The sequence below is a fragment of the Lepidochelys kempii genome, chromosome 13 (genome assembly GCF_965140285.1).
Source record: "Lepidochelys kempii isolate rLepKem1 chromosome 13, rLepKem1.hap1, whole genome shotgun sequence".
In the NCBI taxonomy this organism is placed as follows: domain Eukaryota; kingdom Metazoa; phylum Chordata; order Testudines; family Cheloniidae; genus Lepidochelys; species Lepidochelys kempii.
Window position 1 is genome coordinate 20,402,001 of NC_136392.1, and position 27,056 is coordinate 20,429,056.

The 27,056-nt window shown below is 48.2% G+C and overlaps 1 protein-coding gene across 2 annotated transcripts; it reads right to left on the bottom strand.

The window, feature by feature from the left end:
- Window positions 1-26,428, bottom strand: KCNS1 (potassium voltage-gated channel modifier subfamily S member 1). 2 transcript variants are annotated; one of them, XM_073309659.2, is made up of 4 exons: window positions 26,059-26,428; window positions 19,127-20,119; window positions 16,676-16,812; window positions 2,804-2,917 (listed from the first exon to the last, which is right to left on the bottom strand). In XM_073309659.2, the coding sequence occupies exons 2-4, from the start codon at window positions 20,090-20,092 to the stop codon at window positions 2,878-2,880; spliced, it is 1,143 nt and encodes a 380-aa protein (XP_073165760.1). In that variant the 5' UTR covers window positions 20,093-20,119; window positions 26,059-26,428; the 3' UTR covers window positions 2,804-2,877. The 2 variants fall into 2 exon arrangements, with proteins under 2 accessions (XP_073165759.1, XP_073165760.1); XM_073309658.2 differs by lacking the exon at window positions 16,676-16,812 and having other exon boundaries at window positions 1-2,917.
- Window positions 26,429-27,056: the final 628 nt, after the last annotated feature.

The window sequence follows — 27,056 nt, forward strand, 5'->3', positions numbered from 1 at the left end:
TCTTCCTTCTGCCAACGTGTCTCAACCTTCCTTAACCCACAAGGACTGTTTCTGGGATGGTTTACTCCCCCCTCTACATTTAGGGCTTAGCCTTATTGAGGGCTGGAACTGCCAGCAATTCCCCCCTCCCCAATTTCCTATCCATTAGTGAGCTGGTAAATCGGAGGCCACACATGGTAGTCATTGGTTTCTTGTTTTAATCTGGGGTCAGTCAGATCACCCATTGGATGTGCACACTGTGTTCTGGAGCTAGCTCCCAGCTCTGCTCTGCTAAGCTAAATGATAAACTCTGCTGTAAGGAATGGGGGTGCAGGAGTGTTAAGCGATGAGCACCTGTGCTTGTGAGCAGGGTTCAGGAGGGGGACAGTGATGGTGCAAGAACATGCTGGGCAACTTACATTCTAAAAGTTAGGGATCGGAATGAGCAAAACAAGGCCTTGGCTGCTTCTAAAAATGTGTCTCTGGAACCAAAAACGCATCCCGGCAGAGATCTGGGGATGGACGTTAGCCACTCTCTGTATGCAGGTGTGGAGCGAGAAGTGGAGCAAGACCATGCGAATGAGGCATTTCAGGGGGGTGGGTGCTGGAAGGGCCAAGGAGGTGTTTGAAAAGCCTTGGAGGGTAACAGAGTTAGAAAGGACTGGAGCACATCCAAGGAGGCAGCGGAGAGCAGTGGGGAGGGTCAGCGAGAGATGGCTGAATTTGGAACCAAAACTAAGTGTGGAGATTTCACAAGCCCTGCCCAGACACAGCAGACTATCCTGTCCAGCAGTTCAGGGCATTGGAGTTTTGTTTCACTATGTAACTAGCCTGCAGCAGACAGTCACTGCACACAGCCGAATGGCCAGTACTCGGCAATTTCGCCAGAGGTAGAAAGCTGTGAGAATGAAGGCAAAAAACCCTATAGGGATCATGAAGCATGTGTCTAGGTACAGGCCATGGTTTATCACTCTGCTTTAGGGCATCACGCATACAGCAATGACATTGCCTCTTCTTGCTACATCTGTCAAATCTCTTGCAAAGCTGCTCTCTCCGGGGCTTTCCTATCAGAGCACTGGCAACCTCTGCCAACAAACACACTCTCTACACATCTCTTGGGGCAGATTTGGTGTGAGCAGTGGGTTTGCTGGCTGTCTGGCCAATGCACACCATGCCAGTTGTACACAGGTATGCTATGTGGCTCAGTGCCAGGCTGGGGAACATGTGGGAAATGCTGGGAAATATGAAGTCATCTCACAGCCTTACTGAGATCTCTCCTAGGACTTCCCATGTAGTGTCAGAGAGCCCAGGGCAAACCCAGCCTTCTGCCTCTCTCCAGAACATTGCTCCTTGGGGGGATGATGCTCTGAATACAGCAAGTGTCATGACTGCATGTCACTAATGAAGGCAAATGCATGCGCTGAGATGAGGGTCCTTCCAAGGGCAACTGAGGATGATTCCAGCTTCAGCTATGCACTAGGAGTAAACATCCTATGTAACTCTCTCTCTCTATTTTCCTGGTACGCCCCTCACCATGGTATCTAGGCCCCATTAACTTTATCACCCTTATTTTTCCTCTTTATTCACTGAAAGGATATGACCAGCTTAGGCTTTTCCCAGGACTGAAGCTGTAAGGAGGATGGGACCCAGCGTTTATATCAGCTCTCACTGTATACCCGCAAGGCAAGCAGCCAGGTCTGAGATGGGCTTACTCATCACACTCCAGTGCTGCAGAGAAGACATTGTGAGGTCGTGCATTCCACCCCCCTCCTTTGGCAACTTTATCCATTGTGAACACTATTGCAATTTGGATTTCACTTCTTGTCTAGGGGAGGGCAGGGAAGGGGATTAGGGGCTGGCATTAACATTATGATGGACAGTGACAGAACGTTAGGCTGCAGGATGATTGCCCTTAGCTAACCAAGGACTTTGGGAACCATTCCTGGAGGCTAGTTGGATACATTGAGGTCTCCCTGTTTCTTCCGTTGGTTTCCTTTTCTAAGTGCATTATGTTTAATTCCAAATTTCCTGGCACCTGCTTATAGGTCCTTTTTGGGGCACTGACAGCATTGCCATTAATACAGTAAATATGGTTAATTCAAGAAGTGCCCAAATGGGTACAGCTGCTGCGTGCTGCCCCACTCAAGATGGGTATACTGCTTTGAGCCCTTGGCTCTGAATGGCCCTTGCTCGGCAGAGGATGAAGTCCAACATTGTGTGGAGTGCTAAGGGAGGCCAGATGAACGTCCGGATAGCTTGGGCACCACAGAGTCACTCTTGTTCTAGTTCTGGTAGCTTCATCATCCTGGCAGAAGAATGATACACTGCGTGAGCAGGTCTGCAGTCTCCGCTCCTGTTCACTTCCAGGGAGAGAGGCGGTGAGGGGAGAAGGGACAGTACCATACAAACCAGATCCTTGCTGCCATGCGTCTCCAGGACAGAAGGTGCCAGAGAGGAGCCGTACTCTCTAGCCTCAGTACGGTCAGTGAGCAGGAAGGGCGTCTCTGGTCAGGTCATGGAAATCCTCTCTGCCTTCTGCCTGGAAGGCTTCCCCCAGAGCCTCTGAGTCATGGCTCTGGCTGGGATAATTCTCAGAGTCCTCGGGCTCCTTCTTGTCGCTGTTCCGCACAGCAGCCTCGAGGGCCTTCTGCCTGCGGTAGAAGTGGGAGAACTTGTTGAAGATGATGGTGATGGGCAGAGCCACCACCAGGATCCCGCCCAGAATGCACCCCGAAGCTGCCAGCTTGCCGGCCACGGTCACAGGCACCACGTCGCCATAGCCCACAGTTGTCATGCTGACTGTCCCCCACCACCAGCAGGCAGGGATTGTGTCGAAACCAACATCCTCTTCCTTTTCAGCTGTGTAGGCCACTCCAGAGAACACGGAGACTCCCACCGCTAGGTAGAGCAGCAGGATGCCCACCTCTCTGTAGCTGTGCTGAAAGGCAAAGCAAAGGGAGAGTCAGCAGAGGCCCTGACGCTGTCTACGGGGCCAGAAAACAAGACCTAATGAGCATGAATACAAACCAGGCTTGCTTCCGACATCCCTCCCTCTCGTTCTCTAATATTCCGACTGGTTCTCCTGCCTCGTGTCTCATGTTCTTTCCCTGGAACTTTGCTCTTTGCCTTGGTGTCACACGGGAAGGCGGGAATCCATCCCACTGAATTAGAACTAGCAGTCTCTCTCCCTTCTCTCTGGTGTGTGGGCACCTTAAATATTCCAGTAGAGGATTTCAGGTTCCCACCATATGGGGAAAAGGCATTTCTTTGGGAATGTGGGAAGCCGAGCTGGAGACAGAATTCTGCACTTGTTGGGTGCGGGAGCTTCGTGCTATTCTAATTGTTTGCAATTGGCAGTCTTGAGCCAGCTGCTGGGTAGAGTGTTCACTTGCCGTCTATCCAAGAGCTGGCACCAGTTTGAGCTACATATGGGGGCAACTGAAGCTCCCTGAAATCCATGCCCTGCTGGGGCACCTCTCCAGGTCTGACTCGAGCTGCACTGCTGATTCCAATTCCTGCCTATTGCAGGATCAACCAGCAAAGCCCTGGCCATTTCCAGTGGTGTTACTGTGAGGGAGGAATGAACCAGGGAGGGACCAGTGACTCTCCTGCCTAGCGCTCATGGAATTTCTGCACTGAGCTACTGGAGTCCAAATGGCCCGAGTGTCCACTGATGCTTTAGACTAGACTCTGGTTTGTATGCAGCTGAGATGTGAACCTGTCTGGGATCTGTAGCATTTGTCAGGGACACAATTGATTTCCCAGTAGCGAATCAATATCTGTCATTCTCTTCCCTTTTACCACTTGTAAGCCTGCATTCATAATAGTAGGAAGGAAGCACCTCCATGGAGCCAGATGCTGGGCAATGAGCAAGGCCCTGCCAGCAGTTGTACAGCTCAAGAGAAGGGCATGAGCCAGGCAAGGCTAGTGTGGTTTTCTCTCATTGTTTGTCACTGCCATTTCATGGGAGGCTTGTCTGGGAGCCTCCTGATGATTCTTTGTACCCCCTCCATACCACCAGACCCCATGAGGGATGGATCCATCCTTCTGGCAGAAGAAGATTAGCGACAGTGTGTCACCATTGCTAAGTTAGTTTCCTGGGGAGCTGGGGAGCAATGCAGGGTGCTCCCTGTCCTCGGGAGCAGAGCATTCTGCCTTCACAGAACTCCCAAGCTAGGAGGGAGGGGAGTTGTGTCTGAGTTTAGAACTGATGCAAGCCCCCTGCATTAGATTAATGGGGTCTCTGTGACTTTGGTGCTTTCTAGAGCCCCACAAACATCTGCTCACTGCTTCTGTTCCAAAGGTCCAACACTGCAACCTGCAGCGTGAGCAGGAACTGCAGATGGACGGGGCAGCTGTGATGGGCTTGGAAAGAGGATGGAGGGTGAAAGAGGCGCAGGTGCAACTGCGGGGGTGAAGGCAGGCGGGGCACAGGCAGAGATCAGAATAGCCCCAGAGACTCTCTTCCACGACCAGCAGCTCAGTCCTGCCCCCTGACCCACTCAGTCCAGCCGTACGGTCCACCCCATGCCACTGCCAAGCCTATCGGTGCTTCCAGACTCCTCTGCCCCCTGAGGCTTAGAGGTGGGACGTAGGCTGCAAATGAAGGCCACAGGAGGTTTAAATACTGTAGGCTTCACTTTTTTAGCACAGATAACACTGACGGGCATTTTCAAACCTGGGGGTCTAAAATTAGGCTCCCAAATGCAGCTTTAGGCCTTCAATGTACATGGCTGGATTTTTAGAGGTGATGGGTATCCACCACTCCCCTGGACTTGGCGCTCCACTGGAGTTTAAAGTGAGGGATGGCTGGAAGCTGATAACTTACAGTCAAACCCAGGTCCACTGCTGCCTCTGCTGTGGGAAGCACAAGGGGTGGTCAAGGTTCAAGGCTGGAGCCCTGTTAATTCCGCGGGCTGAGGGTTTGGTTTCATCAGCACGGTTTGGCAGTGCTCCTGGCACTGCTGCCACATGCGGGCAAAGAAGAGCCGAGGACAAGGACTCTTCTGCTCGGCAACTGCCACGTGCACGTCTCAAGAAAGGCTGCTGTGGGCGGGGCGCCTGGCACACGCACCAACCACTCTGAGCTGCTGTCATGCCAACAGGCCAGGTCCGTAGTGTGTCAATCCGCCAATGTCACCGCTGCATGTCGTGCTGTCACATGTCAGGTGGGAAACAGCGGGCGCAATTCATCAGAGGGGAGGAATACAGAGTCACGTGGGCTGAACGAGAGCTATCGGGCAGCCTGCTATTTATAGGCAGCGACTAAGTGACAAATCGGGAGGGACAGTAGCACAGCGACAGCACATGGAAGTCAAAACACAGAACAGTGCAGACAGCTCAGAGATACAGATCTCATCCTACACAACATGGAGACAGAGGGTAGTGAGGGGAGGCTGCTACAGGAGGAACTAATCAAGGCACAAGAATCCAGAGGTCAATGCAGCAGAGAAAGGGTTACAGGAAATAAACTCTCTGGATATGTATGTAATTTACACCTGGAGCTAATGGGACGCAGCCTCCTGAATCAATACTGTACTCTAACCTTTTTATAGCAATCATTACATTACTTTCAGCTTCTACTCCTCGGCCTTTGGGGAGGAGAGGAAAAATATTCTTCCCAGAAAAGCTTCTAAATAGAGAGGCTTCCCACCCCTTCCCCCATCACCCCTGCTAATATGGTCTCCTCTAATTACACTTGGACACATTCTCCTTTTATCTTGGCAGGACTCTGGATATCTTCTAATGGGAAGTTTCTCCCCCACTGAAATAATTTTCTTGTGTTGTTGGCAGGAGAGGAAGCCTTGTGTTCTTGGGAAGGAATAGGAGTGAGGGGGACTGCACCTAGCAAGGGAAGGGCTGTTTACTTTAGAAAGCCCCCATCCTACTGGGTGTTGGAGAAATGGCTAATGAGAGCTGTACTGACTGAATTGATGAACCCACTTTGCTCCTCTAACTGAGGCTGATAACATCTTCAAACCTTTTGAATAAGCTCAGGCTTTTGGTGGAGATTTATTTCTATTCACCTGGCAATGTTTGCTGTATGATCCCAAGGGGAGCTGACAGGCAGAGTGACAGCTTCTTCCTTTTAACAACCTCCTTCCTTAAACATGGGCAGGCTGCTTTTGACAGAAGCATGTCATCTAGTGTCACTTACCAGCCCCCAGGGATAGTTACCTTGCACTGATCTGGAGTCCTTTCCTGAGTCTTGGTAGATCAAGGCAGGACAGGAAAAAGATGGAAATCTTTAAAGATGGGATGTTTTCTACTGGGCTTGTTTACACAAGGTAGTCACATTGGTATCACTTAAGGTATGAATTTAAACTGATAATTAAACCTGTACCAAAGGCCATGTGGGACATTCATTTCAGTGTAAGAGTGGTTTAGTTTGGTTTAGCTTAAGTCGATTGGAAATAGGTTTCACTGAACAGAAATAAAGCATTTTCCTAACCAGGAGAACTCTATGGCCAGCAGAGTTAAGGACAATGAGTTTTTTCCAAGTATATTAGGAACAAAAAGAATCCTAACAATGGTACTGATCCAATACGAGATGGAAACGATAGAATTATCACTAATAATGCAGAAAAGGCAGAAGTGTTCACTAAATATTTCTCTGGGGGGCGGGGAACCAAATGATGTTGTCATATCATATGATAACTCTTTCCATTCCACTCAGTAGCTGCTGTTTTAACATCCTCCTAAAGTTAATCCTTTGTAAATCAGCAGACCCAGATAATTTACATCTCACAGTTTTAAATAAGATGGCTGAGGAGTTCACTGGACCATTAATGTTGATTTTCAATAAGTCTTGGAATACTGGGGAAGTTCCAGAAATCTGGAAGAAAGCTAATGGTGTGCCAATATTTTTAAAAAGGTAAACAGGATAATCTGGGTAACTTTACCTCTGTATTTGGCTCTGTGAATATTGTGTCCAGTTCTAATGTCCACAATTCAAACAGGAAGTTGAAAAATTGGAGAGGGTTCAGAGAAGAGTCATGAGAATGATTAAAGGATTAGAAAATTTGCTTTATAGTGATAAACGCAAGGAGCTCAATCTATTTAGTTTAACAAAGAGACGGTCAAGGGGTGACTTGATTACAATCTATAAGTGCCTACATGGGAACAAATATTTGATAATGGGCTCTTCAGTCTAGCAAAGGTATAACATGATCCAATGGCTGGAAGTTGAAGATAGGCAAATTCAGCTTGGAAATAAGGTGCAAATTATTAACAATGTGGTAATTAAACACTGGAAACCTTGCTTTCTCTGCTGGCTTTCTCTCTCACGCCTATCAATCCCTGAACCCCTGCATGTGCAACCAGTCCTAGGGTAATCCCTCAGACCACATGGCTTACGCTTGGTCTACAGTTAAAAGTTAGCTTGACATAGCTACGATGCTCACGGGTGTGAAAAATTCACAACAGAGAGCTGTTGCTATGGTGACCTAACTCCTCATATAGACACAGCTAGGTCGATGGAAGAATTCTTCCGTCTTCCTAGCTACTGCTGCTTGCAGAGGTGGATTACCTACAGCAATGGGAAAACCCCTTTGTCGCTTCAGGAAGTGTCTACTATGCTATGGCGCTACAGTACCATACATGTGCTGCTGCAGCACCTGTAATGTAGACATGGCCTTAGCCCTATTCAAGCTTTGCAGCGTGTCCCAGTGCTTTGGACAGTAGCCTCCTATTGTTTCAGTTATCACAACATAAAGAAGTATTTAATTGCTCCTTCCATTTTGCCTGAATGAAGGATGCTTAGGCTTTAACCAGGTCTGTAATAGTTTATAGATCAGAGACCTGCTGAATGGCATCTATGAACACCTTTCAGCAGAATGATATTAAACAAAATGAGATTAATCTCCATTTGCTTTTCTTCTCTTCCTGCTCCCCCTGCATCACACTTGCTCCCCTGACGCAAACACAGTCCCCAATTTTCCAAGCCCCTCTCAGGCTGGGAGTCACTCCCCCTCAGTCTTATTCAGTATTGCTCTTTCCTATGTTAGTGTCAGTGAAAGGTGCTGAGCTGACAGCCCCGGAGTCGGTTTATCCATAGAGCAGCACGCACAGCCACAGCACAGCACCATCCACCCCCAGCTACTCAGACTCCACACAGGCAGCTCAACGTTGGCTAGCGATCAATGGTCTCAAAAGACCTGGCATTATCAGTATGGAAAACTGTCTCCCATCCATCACTCAAATGAGACCATCCATCACACGGACGAACGTCATCTCCAAGCTGTTCCGGGGCCTGAAACCAGCCAGAAAGAAGTCCGAGAATCCTAGTCTGTCCAGATGTCCCTGGAAGTAAGCAAAACTGCCACTTGACTTCATAGATGCTGGAACTAGGGGTGGCTTGAAGTGGTTTCCATTATAGACAGGGTTTACAGTTTGGTTCAATGGCTCTTGGCACCCCCACGCCACAAATTGTTCCTGCACCCCTGCTTGACTCTCTTTGATGCCTTAAGCACAAGAACAGAATCTCTCCTAATGGGAGGCTCTCACAGGATGCTCCTTGTCCTGCGAAGTTGACACCCCCCGCCCCCAGTAAAGCACTAGATAGTAGCTAAAACAGAAGAAATTCCCCTCCCCTCCCACTCATCATAAAATGGATTTATTTGGGGTTTGAACCCCGTTGGCAGTCGGGCATCAGTGTTAAAGACAGGAACGCTTCTTAAGCTGCTTTTAATTAAGCTTGCAGTTTGTGGGATGTGGTTCAGACCTGGGCCTGGGTTTGCACCAGGCTAGCGGGTCTGGCTCAAACTAGGCAGGGCACTGAAGTCCCAAGCTGTCGGGGCAGAAGTAGTCTCGGCCCATCAGTTGGCAGTTCCCAAGGGGGTTTCTGTGATCCAACCTGCACACTGGCTCTGCCTTGCTCAGGTCTCCAAACCCAAGAAGAGGCGATGCCCGCTCTACTGTTGTCACTGAGTGTGTATCGAATACTGAACACAGAACTGGCAAGGACTGGATGGACCGCCACCAGTGAGACAACAGCCCCTACCCCCGTTTCTGCCTGCTGACACAGGAAAAGAAGCCTGACTTCTCCATGGGTTTCCATGCAGTGCTGAGGAATCCGTGCCACTTCACCACCCCAGATACTTAAAGGTGATGGCATCACTCGTGTGTGTGTCAGTATCACATGTGTGCACAACAGAACTGCTCATTCAAATGGATCCTTTTATGCTCTGACTTTTGAAATCAGAAAATCAATGATAAGGCAACAGTGCAGAAACACCAGCTGGGGACTGTGGAAGTGTGAGACTTCCCCCTGTCCATGCTCAGGAAGGCTTCTGATCTGTTAAAACCAGTGTTCATGCCCACAGGGTGTTGTGTTTCTCACTCAGAGCTAAAATACAGCATTGTAGGCAGGTATCAGCTGCCGCAGAATCCCAGGACCCTAATCTCACTCCTCAGAGGGTAAGCACAGGAGGAAATGGCTTTTACACAACTGAGTTTTAAAATGTGTTTCCTTCTGATCTGGAGCACAGAGAAGCAAGATACCAGAAAGCAAAGGGCCCCAACATGCATTATTGCAGGTGTCTATGTACAGCAACCGGACTTGCTTCTTAAGTTACAAAATACACCAGGCACCTCCTTAATGTAGCTGTCACCTTAACTCTGTGCAGCTTTTTTGGAAACACCTTGCAACTGCAGTTGCCCCCCACTGAATTAGAGTAAATGACCAATGCTCCTGTTGTGCAGTAACAACTGACCAACTCCATCTACAGCATGATCATGCTCTCCAATAACCAGGTCATGCACCTCACTGCACCCCAGGGCCTGCACAGTACAAACATGCAGCATCTGATCTTACAAGGGGCTCATGATGTGCATCCATGCCCTGGGAACAGGACTGAGTCCTGAGGGTATAAATAAAGGGAAGAAAGCAGCAACCATCATGCTAACCTATGGTGCTGTACACATGATAGAACCTATATCCAGCATCTGAAAGGGGGCTGAAGAAAGAGGAGGCTCTGGTGTTAAATATCAAGTGCTGTGCTGGGAATTACACAGCTGCCTCTGCTGGGCCTTACTGTTAACAGGTCTTTGTGCATGGCAGTAGAGAATAACTCTTTTCAGCAACCTTGAAAACATGCACTGGTCATGTAAGACTCAAGAGCTCACTGCTAATGCTTGAGCAATTTATGAACATGATTATATGACAGGGCTACCTGTGATAGAAGAGGGCTGCACTTAATGATTAAGCAGTTCCGTTCCAGTCCTATGTGTTACCGGGATAGCCCCAGCAGCTTAGACATGGGGAAAAACTAAACCAGTAACTTCCCAGTGTAGCTGACCAAGTCAATCTCTGTACCATCTGTAAGGATAGCATTCAGCAGCTGTTGTTTGCCTGAACACTTAGATTAGCAAGAGAGCACCAGTGTGTGATTGAAGGAGGATGGATCAACGATGATGGGTAGGGCCCTATCAAATTCACAGTCCACTTTGATCAATTTCATGGTCATAGGATTTTAAAAATCAAATTTCATGATTTCAGCTATTTAAATTTGAAATTTCAGTGTTGTAATAGTAGGGGTCCTGACCCAAAAAGAAGTTGTGGTGGGGTCACAAGCTTATTATAGGTTTCAGAGTAGCAGCCATGTTAGTTTGTATCCGCAAAAAGAAAAGGAGGACTTGTGGCACCTTAGAGACCAACAAATTTATCTGAGCATGAGCTGTAGGCCATGTAAGCTCATGCTCAAATAAACTGGTTGGTCTCTAAGGTGCCACCAGTCCCCCTTTTCTTTTTAAGGTTATTATAGGTGGGTTTGCAGTACGGCTACCCTTATTTCTGGGCTGCTGCTGGCGGCAGCATTGCCTTCAGAGCTGAGCAGCTGGAGAGCGGCCGCTGCTGGCCAGGAGCTCTGAAGGCAGAGCCGCTATCAGCAGCACCACAGAAGGAAGGCTGGCATGGTATGGTATTGCCACCCTTACTTCTGCGCTGCTGTCTGCAAAGCAGGGCCCTCGGTCAGCAGCCGCCACTCCCCAGCCGCCCAGCTCTGAAGGCAGCAGCGCAGAAGTAAGGGTGGCATGGTCTGGTATGGTATTGCCACCCTTACTTCTGCACTGCTGCTGGTGGGGTGCTGCCTTCAGAGCTGGGCACCAGGCCGGCAGCCGCTTTGACTGCCCAGCTCTGATGTCAGCACAGAAGTAAGGGTGGCAATACTGTGACCGCCCCCTGGAACTCCCTTTTGGGTCAAGACTCCCAATTTGAGAAACGTTGGTCTCCCACAAGAAATCTGTATAGTATAGGGCAGCATTCCTCAAACTGGGGTCTGCGAGGGTACTCCAGGGGGTCCACGGGCCCTCCCCCTCAACTCCTCCCCCTGCACGCTTGGGAACAGCTGTTCCACAGAGCGCAGGAGGCCTTGGGAGGGAGGGGGAGGAACGGGTGGAATCATATCTGGGGCCACCGGCCCCACTGATCAACTCTTCCCCCTCTCTCCCAGTGATGGGGAACAGCTGTTCCCCAGCGTGCAGGAGGCGCTGGGAGGGATTAGGGGGAAAGGGTGCACTCAAGGGAGGTGGCATAAAGAGACAGGGTAGAGGAGAGGCAGGGTGGAGCGGGGGGGAAGAGGTGGGGTGGGGCAGGGGCCTTGGGAGAAGGGGTGGAGTGGGGCCAGGGCCTAGGGCTGAGTAGGGGGCTTGGAGGTCTGTGGCAAATTTTAAAATCAAAATGGGGGTCCTCGGGTTACTAAAGTTTGAGAACCGCTGCTATAGGGTAAAAGCACACAAAAGACCGGATTTCATGGTCTATGATGCATTTTTCATTACTCTGAATTTGGTAGGGCCCTAATGATGGGGGATAGGAGAGGCCAGGAGGGTGACCACAAGGGCAGATGGGTTAGTGATGGCAAGCACTGATCAGGATTTTTCGGTCAACATTTTTGAATTTTTTGGTTTTTTAAACAGAAGATGCCTTTTCCACAAAACTAAAATGTTCCATGGGATGTCTGGCCAAAAAAATGCAACTTTCCATTACAAAAATCAAAATGAAGAATTTTGTTGTGCATCAGGTTGACCTGAATCTATACACTTTGGTTGGTCAAACCAAACTGGAATGTTTGGTCAGTTCTACATTGATCTACATGTGCTTGGGCTACTGCAGTGCCTCATGGTCCCCATTCTCCTCAGTAGGCCAAGGTTTGACTACATCTCCCATGGTGCGCTGTCATCTCCTCTGGTTGGACTGCTGCAGGACATCATGAGTTATACCTAACCACAGTGTATCATGGGAGATGTAGTCTGGACAGGTAGCTGGGCCTATAGAGGACCATGGGGACAAGAGTTACCCAACCTACAACTCCCATGAGGTACCATGACAGCTCAGAGTGACACAGATTAATGTCAAATCAAGACAACACCAAAACATTTTGACATATCTGAATTTCAGAATTTTCCATTCCACAAAACATTTCAGGATTGAAAGTCAACAGATTGATTTGGGACAAAAACAAATGTTAAAATAATGGAATTTCCTATAGGATGGAAATGCCAAAGACTAAAGGAGGATTAATCCAAGATGGTTGATCCTTCATAGGACTGGATTTTCTTTACTTGGCAATTTGAGCCAATTATGGCTTCTGAAGTGGTTTGTCCATCTGCTGGGAATGTGTAAAAACAACTACAACTCAAAAGGCTCAGGTCAGAAAGGGAAGACATTCTGGAAGCAGAAAGGATAGTAAGTGAAGACCTCCAAAATCAAATGAAACTGGGGGAAAAAATCCTGACCCTATTAAAGTTGATGAGAGTTTTGTCATTGACTTCAACAGGGCCAAGATTTCACCTTGGGAGTTGTGCATGCAGGGCAGATGGCAACCACTCTGTCTTCTAGCCCTGAGAGAAGGAGCTAAGCCAGTCAGTATAGCAAGGACAATTCAGCAAAAAGGAAGCAATTTCATTTGGTTTTCTTACCTTCTATAAATTCACCCAACTGCTAAAAGGGACATGTTTTCAATGTGGGACAGTACAGAGATGTGTGTGCAGGTGGATAGCCAGATGACAAAACCCAGGGGCATGTTCTGAGTGCAGCAGTCCTAACTGCATCACAAATTATTTGTGTGTGTTCGTTTTATAGATAAGGTCATGGGCATAGTTTGGAGGAGTGGGGGGCATTGCCCCCCCCGAACTGCAAGCCTTGGGCAGGCACGGAATTTTCCTCCTCATGGGTGGCCTCATTGACCTGACTGGAGCTGCCCCCTCCCTAGTGTAGAAGTCAAACTCTGCCTATGGAGAAAGTGCTGCTCATAACACCACGTGTTCAAAATGTGAGGCTAAAACTTAGGGTGTTCTCTCTGCAGAGTTCACTCAGGTGATTGGCAACTGGGTCTGAGCGCCCAAGTTAGCCTGGGCCTGATGTGAGCAGCCACACTGCAAAGCCCTACCTGAGTTACTGCATCTGCACTGTAGCTGTACCACACCACCCGCATTATGTGTTGCTAGGACACTTGAGGACATATCCCATGATTCTTTGTGCTGTAGTAAGTGGAGCTGCTCTGATCCTTTCCCAGTGAATAGTGGGAGAACTTTTCTGTCCTTCTGGGCCCACAGAGGGAATTGTGGGAAGGCACTGGAGGATTATCAGCACTCACATGAGTCAGCCTACGTTCTCAGTGCAAAGTGGGTAGGTTACCAGCCTGAAAGTGGAACCTGGGCTGTAACCCAAACCCCCAGCCAGGCCAGCTTACCTTGGTTGAAAGCACTAAACTCAGGTGAGAGAGGGGTGTGTGTGGGTGTGGGTGGGTGGGAGGATGGTTATGGGCAACACCTGGGTAAGAGCCTGAGCTAGCTCTGCAGTGAAGACATACCCACAGAGATGGACAAAACCAGCATGAATCAGTGCAGACTGTGAAAAAGAAAAACCAGCCAACCTAGAGCTAAACATTAAGCGATTAAGAACTAGCTGAATTAAGAGGTATACTTACCTGATACTAGTCAGAGTGCCCAATGCCCCAGATGGGAGGGTTCCTGGTGCAGTTCAGTAGCTTTCTGATTGTAACTAGTGACTGTACTTAGCAGATTTTTTGTGTGTGTGCACGCGCAGTGATGTGGCACCTGCCAACTTGCTTTTCACCCGTTGGAGGAAGGAAATCAGAATGTGGATGTTCAGGTGTCCAGCAGCTGGTGTGTGTGTTTACACACGTTTTACTGGACTGTGCTATTTAGCCATTAAACAGTGTTTACAGATACAGATCTTCCCAAAGAACATAGAAGAGCAAGCGACTTGGGAAAAGAAAGTCCATGGTCCAGATGAGAGAATAAGGAGGCTGATTCCACAACAGGGTACAAACAAGGCTTTGCTTAGAGTGCGATCAGAAACCGCACAGCTCCTGACAAGAATTCCAAGGAGGAACAAGCTAATCTTCCTCTACCATCACCTGCAGCTGTGGATGCCAACGTGACATCCTGTGGGGAAAGCTAGGTCAGAGTGTGCAATGCAGCCTCTGACTTTCAGGGACTTACCAACTGGCTATAAAACATTTGCTCCAGGCCGGAGCATAGCAGCACCTTCAACAGCCCTAGCCTGGCAGCAATCAAGAGAAAAATTGTTTATACATTTTTAAAGAGTATCTGTTTAGCTACTGGGAGTTACTGGAGGGCAACAAAAGTAGGAGTTGAGTGATTCTGTAACTCAGACATTTCAGTTTTACAAACCGCGGCCAGGACTAGAACACAGGGGCTTGAGGAATCCGAGATTGTCATGTTCGGAAATTGGCAGCTGCCTGCGCACAGTCATTTGTTTTCAAAATGCATTGCTCCTTGGTAACTCCATAAGAACACAGCTGCTTCTAGTGAGTGACTGTGCAGGAGAGACGGTCGGTTTGGAAGAAATTACTATAATCACCCCAATACCAGCTGCTTTAGAAGACTCCCTACTATGCAACTACTGGAGCTAAACTAACTGGCTCTGATGAAATTGGAGCCCTAAAGCCAGAGAGGTTTGCCCATAACTGGCCTTCACGTGAGTCAGGGTAGTGCTTTTTCAAAAGAGCACACAAGATATTTTCTCTAATGCAATAAAGGAAAATCAAATCAAGCTCAGCTTCCATCTTAGGACATTAGGGTGATGATACAAATGAATAAACAAAAGGGACTGCAGTGTGAAGACTGCAAGTCACTCCTTGGCATATTCTATTGTGCCCATGTGGCTTAAGACTCTGGAATCACGGTCCCGCCCAGGCACAAGTGAGAATTAAGGGGAGGAAGGATGTTCTCCTGGATAGAGCACTGGACTGAGACTCGGGAGACTTGGATGCACTTCCTGGCTTAGCTGTAGGCTTCCTGTGTGACTTTTGTAAACCTAGCCCTAAGTGACTGGCCCAGGGTATTTAGGATTTAAAGATACAGATAGATGCCTACCTGGTATTTTAAAAAGCGCCTGAGTTAGGCACTACCACTGACTTTCAATGAGATACAGCACCTCCCCTGTATTGCATGATAGCTGCATCCAGTATCACAAATTGGCCTTCCAACCCTGAAAGGGGCTAATTAGAGCAGAGAGGTTCTCTGATGTTTGCTGCCACTGCTGCCTCGCTGGCAGCATCTTGTGGAAGTCAATTTCATGCAGGCAGCCTCTTCGCAGCATGGAATGCCAGGGCCAATTGTTCAGAAAGTCAATAAAAATAAAAGAGGCTGGCGGGACAGAATAAAGTACAATAGCTAGGAGCAGACAATGAGGTTGGGGTGAAGTGGGGCTGGGGCTGGCTTGTAGCAGATCCTCTTTCCCATGAGCCTTTGTCCCCTGGAGAGGCTTTGTCAGAACCAAGAGCTGGATCCAAAGACCACAGAAGGCAATGGGAAGGCTCATTACTTTAATGGGTTTTGGATCAGGCCCCAGGTGACTTGATGAACATCCAGAGTTTCTTTACAATAACGAACAGCAGAAATCTCACCACTCAGGTCTCTGTGGCACTAATGCTAATCAGTCCACTTGCCAAAGATGATACCAACTCCCTATTTCCCTCTTATGTCAATGGGCTTTCATTCCTCTGATGCTGTGTGCTCTTGCAGAAGGGAGGAAGTTAATGTTAACAATACTTTGTAATTTAAGTGTCCAGCAAAAAAAGACTTAAAATCTGACACAGCAGTTTGGTGTTTTCAGTGAGATTTCAATCTCTCCCAAATGTTACAGCTGGACTTGATGGGATCACAAGTAGATCAAGAGAGACTTGTTCAGCGAATCAGTGGCTCAGGCTGAATCAAAGCACAGGAAAATCCTAGTTCCCCAGGCTTTACCCCCTGCATAACATACAATGAGCCTGTCAGTCCCCGCTCTGTTGTGCTGTCATTCACACTTAGCTGCAATACTGAAAGAGTTCAGGGAGCCTTTCCCACATCTACAGCTTTATTGGAATTCTGCAACCAAGAAAGTAACAATTTTACATTATGTTTGTAGCCATCCTTTGCCAGATTCCTCAGCTAAATGCTCACTTTTGAGACAGGTTTTCAGAAAGAAATGGAATTGTTTTATCTACTTAAGTAAGAACAGCTATGACTTTAGAAACAGCAATCTTAAAAACCACTTGAAAACATGGGCCTTAAGACATGTGTTGTGTTTCAGGCCTTTAAACATGTTTGTTATTTTAAATCACACCACTTTTCAAGTGTGCTGGTCTGGGTAGTGGGCCTCTCGACCATACACTGCAGAACCACATATGGGGATCATAATATAGGTCCCTGGGACCCTAGCACTAACTATTTTTGTCTCTGTGCATGTCCAAGAATTAGTCTTCCCAGTTTCTCAGGTTTCGCAGCCATTCCACCACTGTCAATCCAGTCCTCCTGACCCCAGGCTGGTTTTGGTGTGTATGCTGTGCTGGAGTGACCACAATACTGAAAAATAAGAAATGAAAAGGGTTAAAAGCCACAGTGATACCCCATCTATCCCTAGGAATTCCAGGATTTATTATTTGTATTGCAGGGGTGGGTCTATGAGTCCAACTCATGGACCAGGTGCTGTATAAACATGCTAGGTGACAATTTCAGTTCAGTTTTGAATTCTAATACCTTCTTGGAAGGTATTGACTGTCTCCTTGGCTAGAGATAAAGGGCATACAATAGAAATTAACAGACACTTAAGAAAATAAGGGTATGTGGTACTGACAAGTTAATATGGGGTGCATGGGATGGTAATTTTGTATGACTAATAATGGTGACCAGACTTTTGAAAACAACTCTTTGCAGAGGGGCCCATCAAGAGGGAAGTCTGATAAATTTGCACTGGTGAACTATTCACATGGATGAGGATATAGGAGGATCATCCGTATGTGTTTTTCTGTGGGAGTGGAAGCAAATATGCATAGCCTCACACTTTGATAGCAAGGAATCTTTATGAATTTTTTTTTTTTTGGGACATAGCTGCCAAGGCCTGGAGAAAAATACAGGCTGAGATTAATTGGTATCTCCATTAGCTTTCTAAAGATGTATTTGCTGTCCGACAGCAGGTGGGGCGGGCAGTATAGTTATTCCCCTAACTCTCCTGGGATGTGGTAGTTTAGATGTATATCATTTTGCTGGCAAAAGGGGAGTAGGACTGTTTCTCTGAACAGTAACTAGAAAGACAATGAAGTGTGTCTGCAAGTAAAGAGAACAGCTGCATGGTATTTAGGTGCCTCTGTCTGGCATGTGGGCTGATGGAATTCAAAGGAGAGGTTTTGGCCACAGTGCCCAATATGGAATTTTTTACAGTAAGAGTCTCTACTGTTTAGATGATACATGATTGCTATTATTATGATTAATTGTTTGTATTGCAGCAATGCTTGGGAGCCTGAGGCAAGTGGGGAGCTGACCTTGAGGAATTACAGCAGGATTGAACTGACTGGGCTGGGCTGGGCCAGGCCTCAGCAGCTGCTATTTATGTGGTGGTGAATGGAGAATGGCAGGGGGAACTGGTATGGCCAAGAGGCAAGTGGAGACTGGGTTAGGGATGGAGATTTCAGCCTCGTGAGGGTCCTAATACGGACACTAATAGCAGGGTTTGTAATGACCTCTGAAAACTCTTCCTCAGCCCCCATCAGTTCATTGAACAGTAAAGAGTTAAATACCTTCTGTAGAGGGCCCCTAGTCTGCAGACTCCTCTTCCTGCCAGACTTGTTTAACTTCTGTCTCTTCTGCTGTGTCTGAATCCTGGTCCGCTCAAAGAGATCCTGCCAGTGTCTCAAGCATCTCCCTGTCTGGACCTGTGTCCCACTGGCCTGCTCAGGACAGGGTGCTAGCGTTCTCCAGCTCAGCCCTCAGAATTGCAGCCTGAGAGACTACAGACTGTGTAGAAGGGAAAGTGCCCAGAATTCAGTCCAGCTCTTTGTCAAAAAGCTACGTTTTCTGCCTTGATCTGGGCCTCTTGTTGTGTCCCAGGCCCTGTTATACTGGATGTACCTTCAGTCTTTTGGCCTTCTCTTGGCACCTGCTTGCCACTCCAAGCAAAGCCCACCTCAGCCAGTCACTCAGACCACTAGAGCATTGCAAGTGACTGAGCTGACCTGGCCCAGGATCTCCTCATCTCCCTAGAGGGAGGGACGCCAGTGCTTGAGCGTTGGCCTCAGGCGAGCTGGCAGCATGCTCCTAGGAAGGCCCCCCCTCAGCCATGCCGGAGACAGAAGTAGAATGAAGCTGAAGCAGCTGGGTTTTGGGAGTAGATCACACAGCTGAGCTCCACGTTGTGTGCCATATTATTAGAACATTAAGTGGCTTCCGGCTAGCTTGGCCCATCTGGCTCGTAGAACACACAGGCCAGATGAAGCCAGGAACTAGTCACACCACTGGCTCCATTACACCTGTGCTTTCTGACCACTCTGGTACTTTATTGGCAGAGACTGGCATAGTGGAGTATCACATGGCCATGAGCTTTCCTTGAAGCATGTCTACAAATCCAAGTGTGAATGCCTGTGTACCTTTGGGAGCAGTGTGTGTGTGGATGTAAAGTGCTACAGGCATTTTAAGGGGAGCACACAGTGCCTAGCATGCCAGATTTTTTTAGTATACTGCAAGATTTGAGACATTACCCTCAGGAACCTTCCAGCTTCCATGAGCTGGGACCCCAGTGGAAGTACTGTAGATACCTCTACCAGCTACACCTTATTGCAATACCAAACATATCTTTCACACCTAAACACCACAGCGATAGATAAGGACATAGAGTGGCGTTTACCTTCAAGGTGGCCCCTAGTGACCTCAGTCCAGTTGAATGCCGAGCCAGCTTCAGCACCCGGAATATCCTCATGAGCCGGAGCACCTGAACCACCTTGCCCAGGTTCCCCAGCTCTGACTCACTGCCCACTGTCACATCCACCAAGAGGGTGATGTAAAAAGGCAGCACTGAGACCATGTCAATCAAGTTCAGCGGGTGCGTGAAGAACTTCTTCAGGTTGGGTGCAAGGAGCAGGCGGGAGGACACTTCAAAGGTGAACCAGGCAATGCAGAAATACTCCAGGTTGTGCAGGACGGGGTCGTCTAGCAAGTGGTCATCCTCGTCCAGTACCTGGTACTCGGGTATGCTGTGGATGCACACGGTGGCGATGGAAACAAGCACCACGCTGATGGACACACAGCTGAAGAGTTTGCTGGGGATGGAGTAGCCCGGGTTCTCCACGGTGAGCCAGAGGCGCTTTCGCAGGTTGCCACAGCGCAGGGCGCTGTAGCGGAGCAGGTCGTGGTTGAAGTCCGAGATCTCGTCGGGGGATGTGTCCACGCTGCTGACCTCGCTCTCCTCGCCCCAGTCGTAGTGCCGGCTCTCCAGCTTACGCTCATGGTAGCGGCAGCTGCAGCAGGAGTCCAGGAAGAACTCGTTGATGCCCCAGTACTCTATCTCCTGGCAGAAGGAGAAGACGCACAGCTCCTCCATGACATGCAGCTTCCCGGTCTGGTAGAAGTGCAGCACGTATAGGAAGAAGCCTGGGTTTCTATCAAAGTAGAACTCCCTGGCGCTTACATCATAGTCATCACAGAGCTGCAGGATGGACTCCTCCGAGTCGCAGGACAGCAAACGCCCCAGCCGGGTGTTGGGGAATTTAGAAAGAGCACTGGAGCTGAGCCTTCTTCGCAGACCCCCAACGTTAATGTTGATGACATCATCCTCAAAATCAGGATCCCAGCAGTTTAAGGTCTTGTTGACCATGATCAGTGGAGCTGCTGCTGGTTTAGCCTGTAGATAATAGACAGTGCAGTTGAAGTAAAGAGGTACAGTCTCTATGTAGTGGTCTTAAAAAAAAGTGCAGTTCAGTTAAAAGTCATGGGCCAGATCCACTGCCACCCAGGATGTATTAATTTTCCCTGTGTTTTTAAAGATGATCTGCAAAGGACTTAAAATTGGGGGGGCGGGGGGGTTTGCATAATGTTACCCAGAAGGCCTGAAAAGATTTTCCCCCTTCTGGAGAGGTTCCTCCTCCCTCCCCTCCCCCACGTTTCTTTTTTACCTTCAAAATGTGAGCCTCCAGTTTTGTTGAGGGCTACTGAGACATAAGGGAGTTAACTGTGACCTCCAGCACCTTAACTGAAAGGATGGAGGTGATTCCCCTGTTCAAAGTGATAATTAGCAATTGATGTTGGATAGGGTTTATTCCTCTCCCCCCCCCCTCCCCCCCAAAGAAAAGAGTTTTAAACAGTATGACTAAAAACCCTCTTCCTCGTTGTAGATTAAAGTTTATACTGTCAGCTCTTGTAGCATCACCATTTCATCAATTCTCCAGTCAGAGAGCCTTATAGCCTTAAGAACTCTTTACTTTCTTATTAGAGCTGGTTGAAAAAAATGTCCTCGTCCATCAGAAAATAAAGTTTAATCAAAAATCAGAATGTTTCATGGGAATGTGCCTATTTCAATGAAATTTTTGGTGGAAAATTTGCCACTAACATCAGAAATTATGAAAGTGCAGATATTAAAGTCATCTAGACACACTTTCAGAGGGATGGCTACCTGGCTTCTGCTTGTGAACTCTCAAAACTGTGCACCTGCCCTTTGTTGGTACAAACACCTGCAGAATCTTTTAAAGATTCCAGAGGTATCCGAAACTGCACCCATAAAGCCCGCTAGGGCAAACAGAATTTGTGCACAAAATCTAACACTAGAATTCTTTCAAGCTCACATGCAAGGGTTTGCATTGCAAGATGCACACCACCTTATCTCAAAGTAGTCCTTTGGTGGGATGGGACAGGACAGGAGTGCTGGTCTCTTTGCCAACAGACATTAGATTGGTGCTCAGTTTCAGAGATTAAAATTTCTCCATGGACAGTTTCTCAGGGTTTTCCGTTGATGGTTTTGATCAGCCTGGTGTTAAAAAAGTCCCTTTGCTCCTCTGCCTCAGTCACATGGTGAATTTCTCAAAACACACAAGTTGCACAAAAACAAAACACACCACACACAGAGGCCATATACCCTGTGGAAGACAGGGCACTAATAGTGAACGCTGCTGTGTGGCACAGTGATTGGAGCTCTGATCAGAGAGAGATTCCCTTACAGCACTTCACAGTGACGATAGTAGAGGCTCAACTCCAGGGATATTGCTGATGCGGTATTTTTCCTGCTCTGAACTTCTTTTCAAAAGATCTCAATGTAATATTCCAAAGCTTGCTGGCTTCAAAGTGGAGCTACTGATTCTTTGAGGTTCCTGTAAGTGCTGCCAACCTGTGATTTCTCTCTGTGAAATGGATTGAATGAGATCAAGTAATATCCATTAATTATTAACCCTCTGAGTGTGGAGCCTGTTTTTCAACAGGGAAGGAGCAAAGAATTTGCAATTGGAAGTTTATACACAAGCTCTTCCTTGACATCTTCAGCCACATTGCTGAGCGTTATTCACCACCACGTTACACAACTGCATCCCCAGGACATGTGCTTTTTAGAACATTGAGAACTTGACATTTTTAGATTTCTAATGGGTTCATAGGTCACTGGGCAAAACACCAAGGCCGGGAGTGGCTGGACGTGGCTTCCACTGGTCTCTGAAATCCAGTGAGAATGTTTTGAGAGTCAGGGAGGGATTGCATATATTTCTCACTTCTAAAGCTATGTCTACACCCGTGGTTCTCAACTTTTCCAGACTACTGTACCCCTTTCAGGAGTCTGATTTGTCTTGTGTAACCCCAAGTTTCCCTCACTTAAAAACGACTTGTTACAAAATCAGACCTAAAAAATACAAAAAAAGTGTCCCAGCACACTTTTATTACTGAAAACTTGCTGACTTTCTCATTTTTACCATATAATTATAAAATAAAGCAATTGGAATATAAATATTGTACTTACATTTCAGTGTACAATGTATACAGATCAGTATAAACAAGTCATTGTATGAAATTTTAGTTGTGTACGTACTTTGCTACTGCTTTTTATATAGCCTGTTGTAAAACTAGGCAAATATCTAGATGAGCTGATTTACCCCCTGAAAGACCTCTGCGTAGCCCTGCTTGAGAACCACTGGTTTACGCGAAAGCTTAGGCTGGTATAATTTATGTCGCTCAGGGGTATGAATAAACCACCCCTCTAAGCAACATAAATTACACCGACATACACGTTTGTGAGCACAGTGCTATGCTGGCAGGAGAGCTTCAGCCATTCATGGAGGTGGTTTTATTACGCCGACGGAAGAGCTCTCTCCCATCAGCGAGATACATTGATACAGCTATGCCACTGCACGTATAGCCATGGCCTAAGCCTGGAGTTGAGCAGGGAGCCTGCAACTTTTGCTACAGAAGGATCCTTTTTGTCTTGGGTGGGTAACAGCGTGCCCGTTAACAGAGATGCAGGCACAAAAAAAGCTGAAAGGGACTTTGGAAGTTCCCCTTTCACAAGCCGTGTCTAATCATAGGAATAAAACCCAGAGGCAGGTTTGAAATGGAGGGTCTGGGAGAGAGACTAATGCCAGATTTGTGCTAAACAACAGCCTAGCAAAGGCATCCTTTAACTCTGTCTTTCTGAGCCACAGCTCCTTAAAGAAACACGCTCATCAATGCATAAAACAAACGCTCACATTTCACTGTGTCTGGAGGAAGCGATTGTCTGTGATAAGCCTCAGAGCTTAATTGCATCAGTGTCTTTCCTTTCAAGTCCTTTCAAAATCAACATTTAAAAAAAAATATGAACATGGGGAGGTGGTGGGGGTATGTTACTTTTAAGGGAGAAAATGGAATTTCCATGACCTATAATCTTCTCCATGGAACACTTCCTAGCAGTCCATCTGTGGCGAAGTGATGACTAATCCAGGTTCCTTCCAGAAGGATGCTTGTGAATTCAAGCTTCTGTGGGGAAGAGACATAGCCCGACATCATGCCGGAGCATCTGCATACACCCCATGAAGCAGCAGCTCAGAGGTCCTGAGCCAGAGGTCACTGAAAACAATGGAAACTTCAACTGACTTCAGTGGGCTTTGGATTAGGCCCTCGGGGGAACAGGCAACTTGTGCTTGCTCAGAGGTTTGCATCTGCAGTCAGGGATGGTGTCAAAAGCATTTGAATGCTGTGCTCCATCTTAGAATTCCTTTTACATGTGATAACTTCTTCTAGTAATATCTTCAGATAAGAGATGTGTGCATCACCCTTTAAAGCATCCGATAGGCTGGCCCTGGCTATTTCCCAGCTTGGGAAAAATGGGCCTGTGGAGGTCACAAGCCTTTTGTATTAGAGGGAAAATCCCCATTCTTGCATTGAAAATATTGGGGTAGGGGGAGTGTCATCAACAATCTGAGCTGGTCTCTTCTGATGTTAGTTTTCTAATGGGTGACATTAGTTCTGCCCACATTTAACTCCGCTGTCTAGAAATGCAACAGTAAATAATATTTTGATGGCTCTCCCTGGGGGGTTTCATTGTTTTTTTTTCTTGCACTTACATTAGTGACAATGTTCAGCTTAAAAAAAAAGCCCTGAGCCAAGACCTAAGCACTATCTCCAATATCAGGTAATAAGACATGGAGCTGTTTTACACTTAGAGAAATAAGCTTTTGTTTTCTCGTGGATTTTTGGAGAGCTTTTTTACAGCACAATGGACAATGAATACGAATGAGACTGTCTGGAATTATGTGTAAATTTGCAAAATTTCCCCATTAGTTTAAAGTACTCATTCAAAAATCTATACCTTAATGGAAAAATACATTGGGATAATGCTGGTTTCTTCTTGCTAAATTTACATAATGTATTTCAAGTGTTTTAAGGAGACAGTCATCAGAATTACACAAGTTTCATATAGATGGATGCTAAAAATGCATTGTGCTTTTAAATAAAAAACAATCTTGTGAAAACATTCTCTTTTTGAAGCAGGTGTCTGAGGCAGTAGATATATATCGCGCACATATATATATGAAGTGCATCCATACAACATGCTAAAACAGTTTCCTTGGACAACACACTTTTTTCAAATAAAACTTTCAAATAGAAGGTATATACATTTATTCTAAAATGGCCAAGACCTTTTTTCTCTGAAAATATTGGGAAAATTGAAATATGTATTATGCACTTGCTGAGAAGCTTAAAACTTGAATCGCAGCCCTGAAGTAAACACATATATGTATTTTTTTTGAAGTGTAAAGTGTGCTTGAGATTAACAGCTTTCAAAACTTTGCCCAACACATGGATACTTCCCATTTTGACTGAGATTAAAAGCAAATTTCCCCAGCAGAAGCAGTTAGCGAGGCTGGTATTTTTTAGTTTTAAGGCACACTTCCTTTCATTGTAGCTCACTTCTAAATCCTCACTCCTGCAAATTCTGTGAACATATTTTTGACAAACTGCTGCAGTCGAATCCTAGAAACGTTTACATGGTACATGAATTACGATGCACCAGGTATGAAAGTCACCTGTAAAGTGTCCCTTTGTGGGGGGAGGGCAGTAGTGCTGATTGCATTAAAACACATGGCCGCAATATCTAAGCTGTTTTTCTAGTGTGTGAAGACAAGGAAGCAGATCTGCAGGGGCTATCTGGGGGAAATGCACTTTGGGTCCAGCAGCACTCATGGAATTCTTAGCAATAATTTTATTACATGCAAAGTGCCTTTGCAGAGTCCTCCTGCCTCTTCCCCTGACTGATTTCTGTTTGTCAAAGGATGCCCAACAAGCCATTGGGAGCCTGGCCTGGAGAGCTGCAGTTTGCCTCTAATGGGCACTCCCTGTGATGGGAGAGGGGGACAGTCCCTGCTGCAACCTTTGCCCTCCTGGGCACCCTCTTTGTTCTTTGGAGGCCTGCTGCACTGAAATCAGTGGAAAGATTCCCATTGATTTTAATGGGCTTTGGGATCAGGCCCTGGGAGGTTCCCTGGACCCCAGTGGAGAAAGCAGTCTCCCGGGGCTGGTGCTATGGCTCAGCCAGGTGCCTCAAGGGGCCAGGGCAGAGGTGCTCAGACTGCTGCATTAGATGGGGATGAGCAGCTTGAGGTTTCCTGCAAAATCCCAGGGCCAAGGACTGGGGATGCGCATCCCTGCTCCCTTCCCAGTTCAGAGAGGCTTCCCCTCTCCCTGGGGTCCCATCCAGATGGCTGTGGCAGCAAATGTGCATCAACCTTACTGCAATGGGGAAGCACCAGACCCTGCTTGGGAATCCCCAGATTAACTGCAGGATTCCCCAGCCCAGAGCCATCCCCCCGCTACTCAGCCTCTGCTCCAGGTGGGAAGCAGCAATGCCAGAGATTGCCGGTGGGAGCCCCCTCCTCCTTCAGCCTGCGGCTCTGCATGGAAAGCATGTGAGTGACTCAAGGTCCACAGCCCCGGGCAGCCAGAAAGTCCTGGGCAAGAGGAGAGGGCAAAACAGGCTGCCACTAAAGCCCACCTGTGCCTGGGGAATAGGCTAGGGTGTCCTGGCACATGGGGTGCTGCCCAGGGGAGGGGAGGTAGAGATCCTGCACAGGATCGGTGTGTGTGTGGGGGGGGGAACAACCCCAGGGAGGAGAAACAGAGACCCTAGCACAGGGTGTGTGTGGGGTGCCACCCAGGGGAGGGGAGGCAGAGACCCTGCACAGGGTGCGTGTGTGTGGGGGGGTGCCACCCAGGGGAGGGGAGGCAGAGACCCTGCACAGGGGAGGGGTGAAGAGGGAGACCCTGGCACGGGGGGTGGGGATGCCCCTAAAGCCTCCCCGAGGCGCTGGGCACCGCGTGCCCCTCTCTTACCTGACAGCCCAGCAAGCCGCAGCGCTGCGTGTGCGCCTCCCGGACCAGCCCCTCAGCCCCTGCGCCCTCTCCGGGGAGCCCGGGCAGAGCCTGGCGCCTCCATGCTGGGACCCCGCCTCTGTCTGGCCGCCCCGCGCGGCCGGCAAGCGGAGCTGGGAGGTGGCCGGCCCTCGCTCCTGCTCTCCTAGCGCCCGGGCTGCGCGGTGCCGGCTCCGGGCTGGCTGCGGCCGCTCCTGCGAGGGGTGAGCGCGAGGCACCTGCCCAGCCTCCCCGGGAGCGGGCTGCCCGCGCCCATCCTCTGCCTTTTAAAGCCCAGCCCGTCCGCCCCAGGAGCCAGCGGACAGCTCAGTGCTAGGCACCGTCTGGAAGTTCCCCTTGTATCCACTGCAAGAAAAAAAACTCCTTAGGGATCAGGGGGCATTTGACGCACTCCGAGCTGCCATCTGCTCCTCTCGGCCGAGCGCGGATCTCCCCTTGTGAGCTCAGCAGCAAATCCCCGAGAGGAACCCAGGCTGCTCGGGAGCCGGTGCCCAGGCCCCCTGCTGCATTACAGTTGTGCTGTGCCCGGGCGGCAGCCTGGACCCCCCGGGGGGAGGGGGGCAATTAATTCGGACAGGTGGTGTCCGAACGGGAAAGTGCCCCGTAAGGGGTCTCTGGCATAATAACCCCCGCAGTCAATAGCTGCTGCATTTGTTTCTGATTGTGCATCCGAGAGAGAAAGAGATTCCCCAAGCTGCGGTCTCCAAACGGCCCCCAATAAGTGTCAGACATAAAAGTCAGCCCCAGGAGCGAGCTCCCCAGGCTGGAACAGACAGGGCATCTGCTGGGACGACCGACCAAAAGGAGGAGGAGAGAGGGGCAGAGGGACTTTGGGGCTGATCCACAGCTCACCAAAGTCAATGGCCGTTGGTGCCAGTGGGCTTTGGATCAGGCCCTACAGGGATAAGACACGCATGTAGTGGAATAGTCATTGGAAAAACTAAACATGCATCATGTTC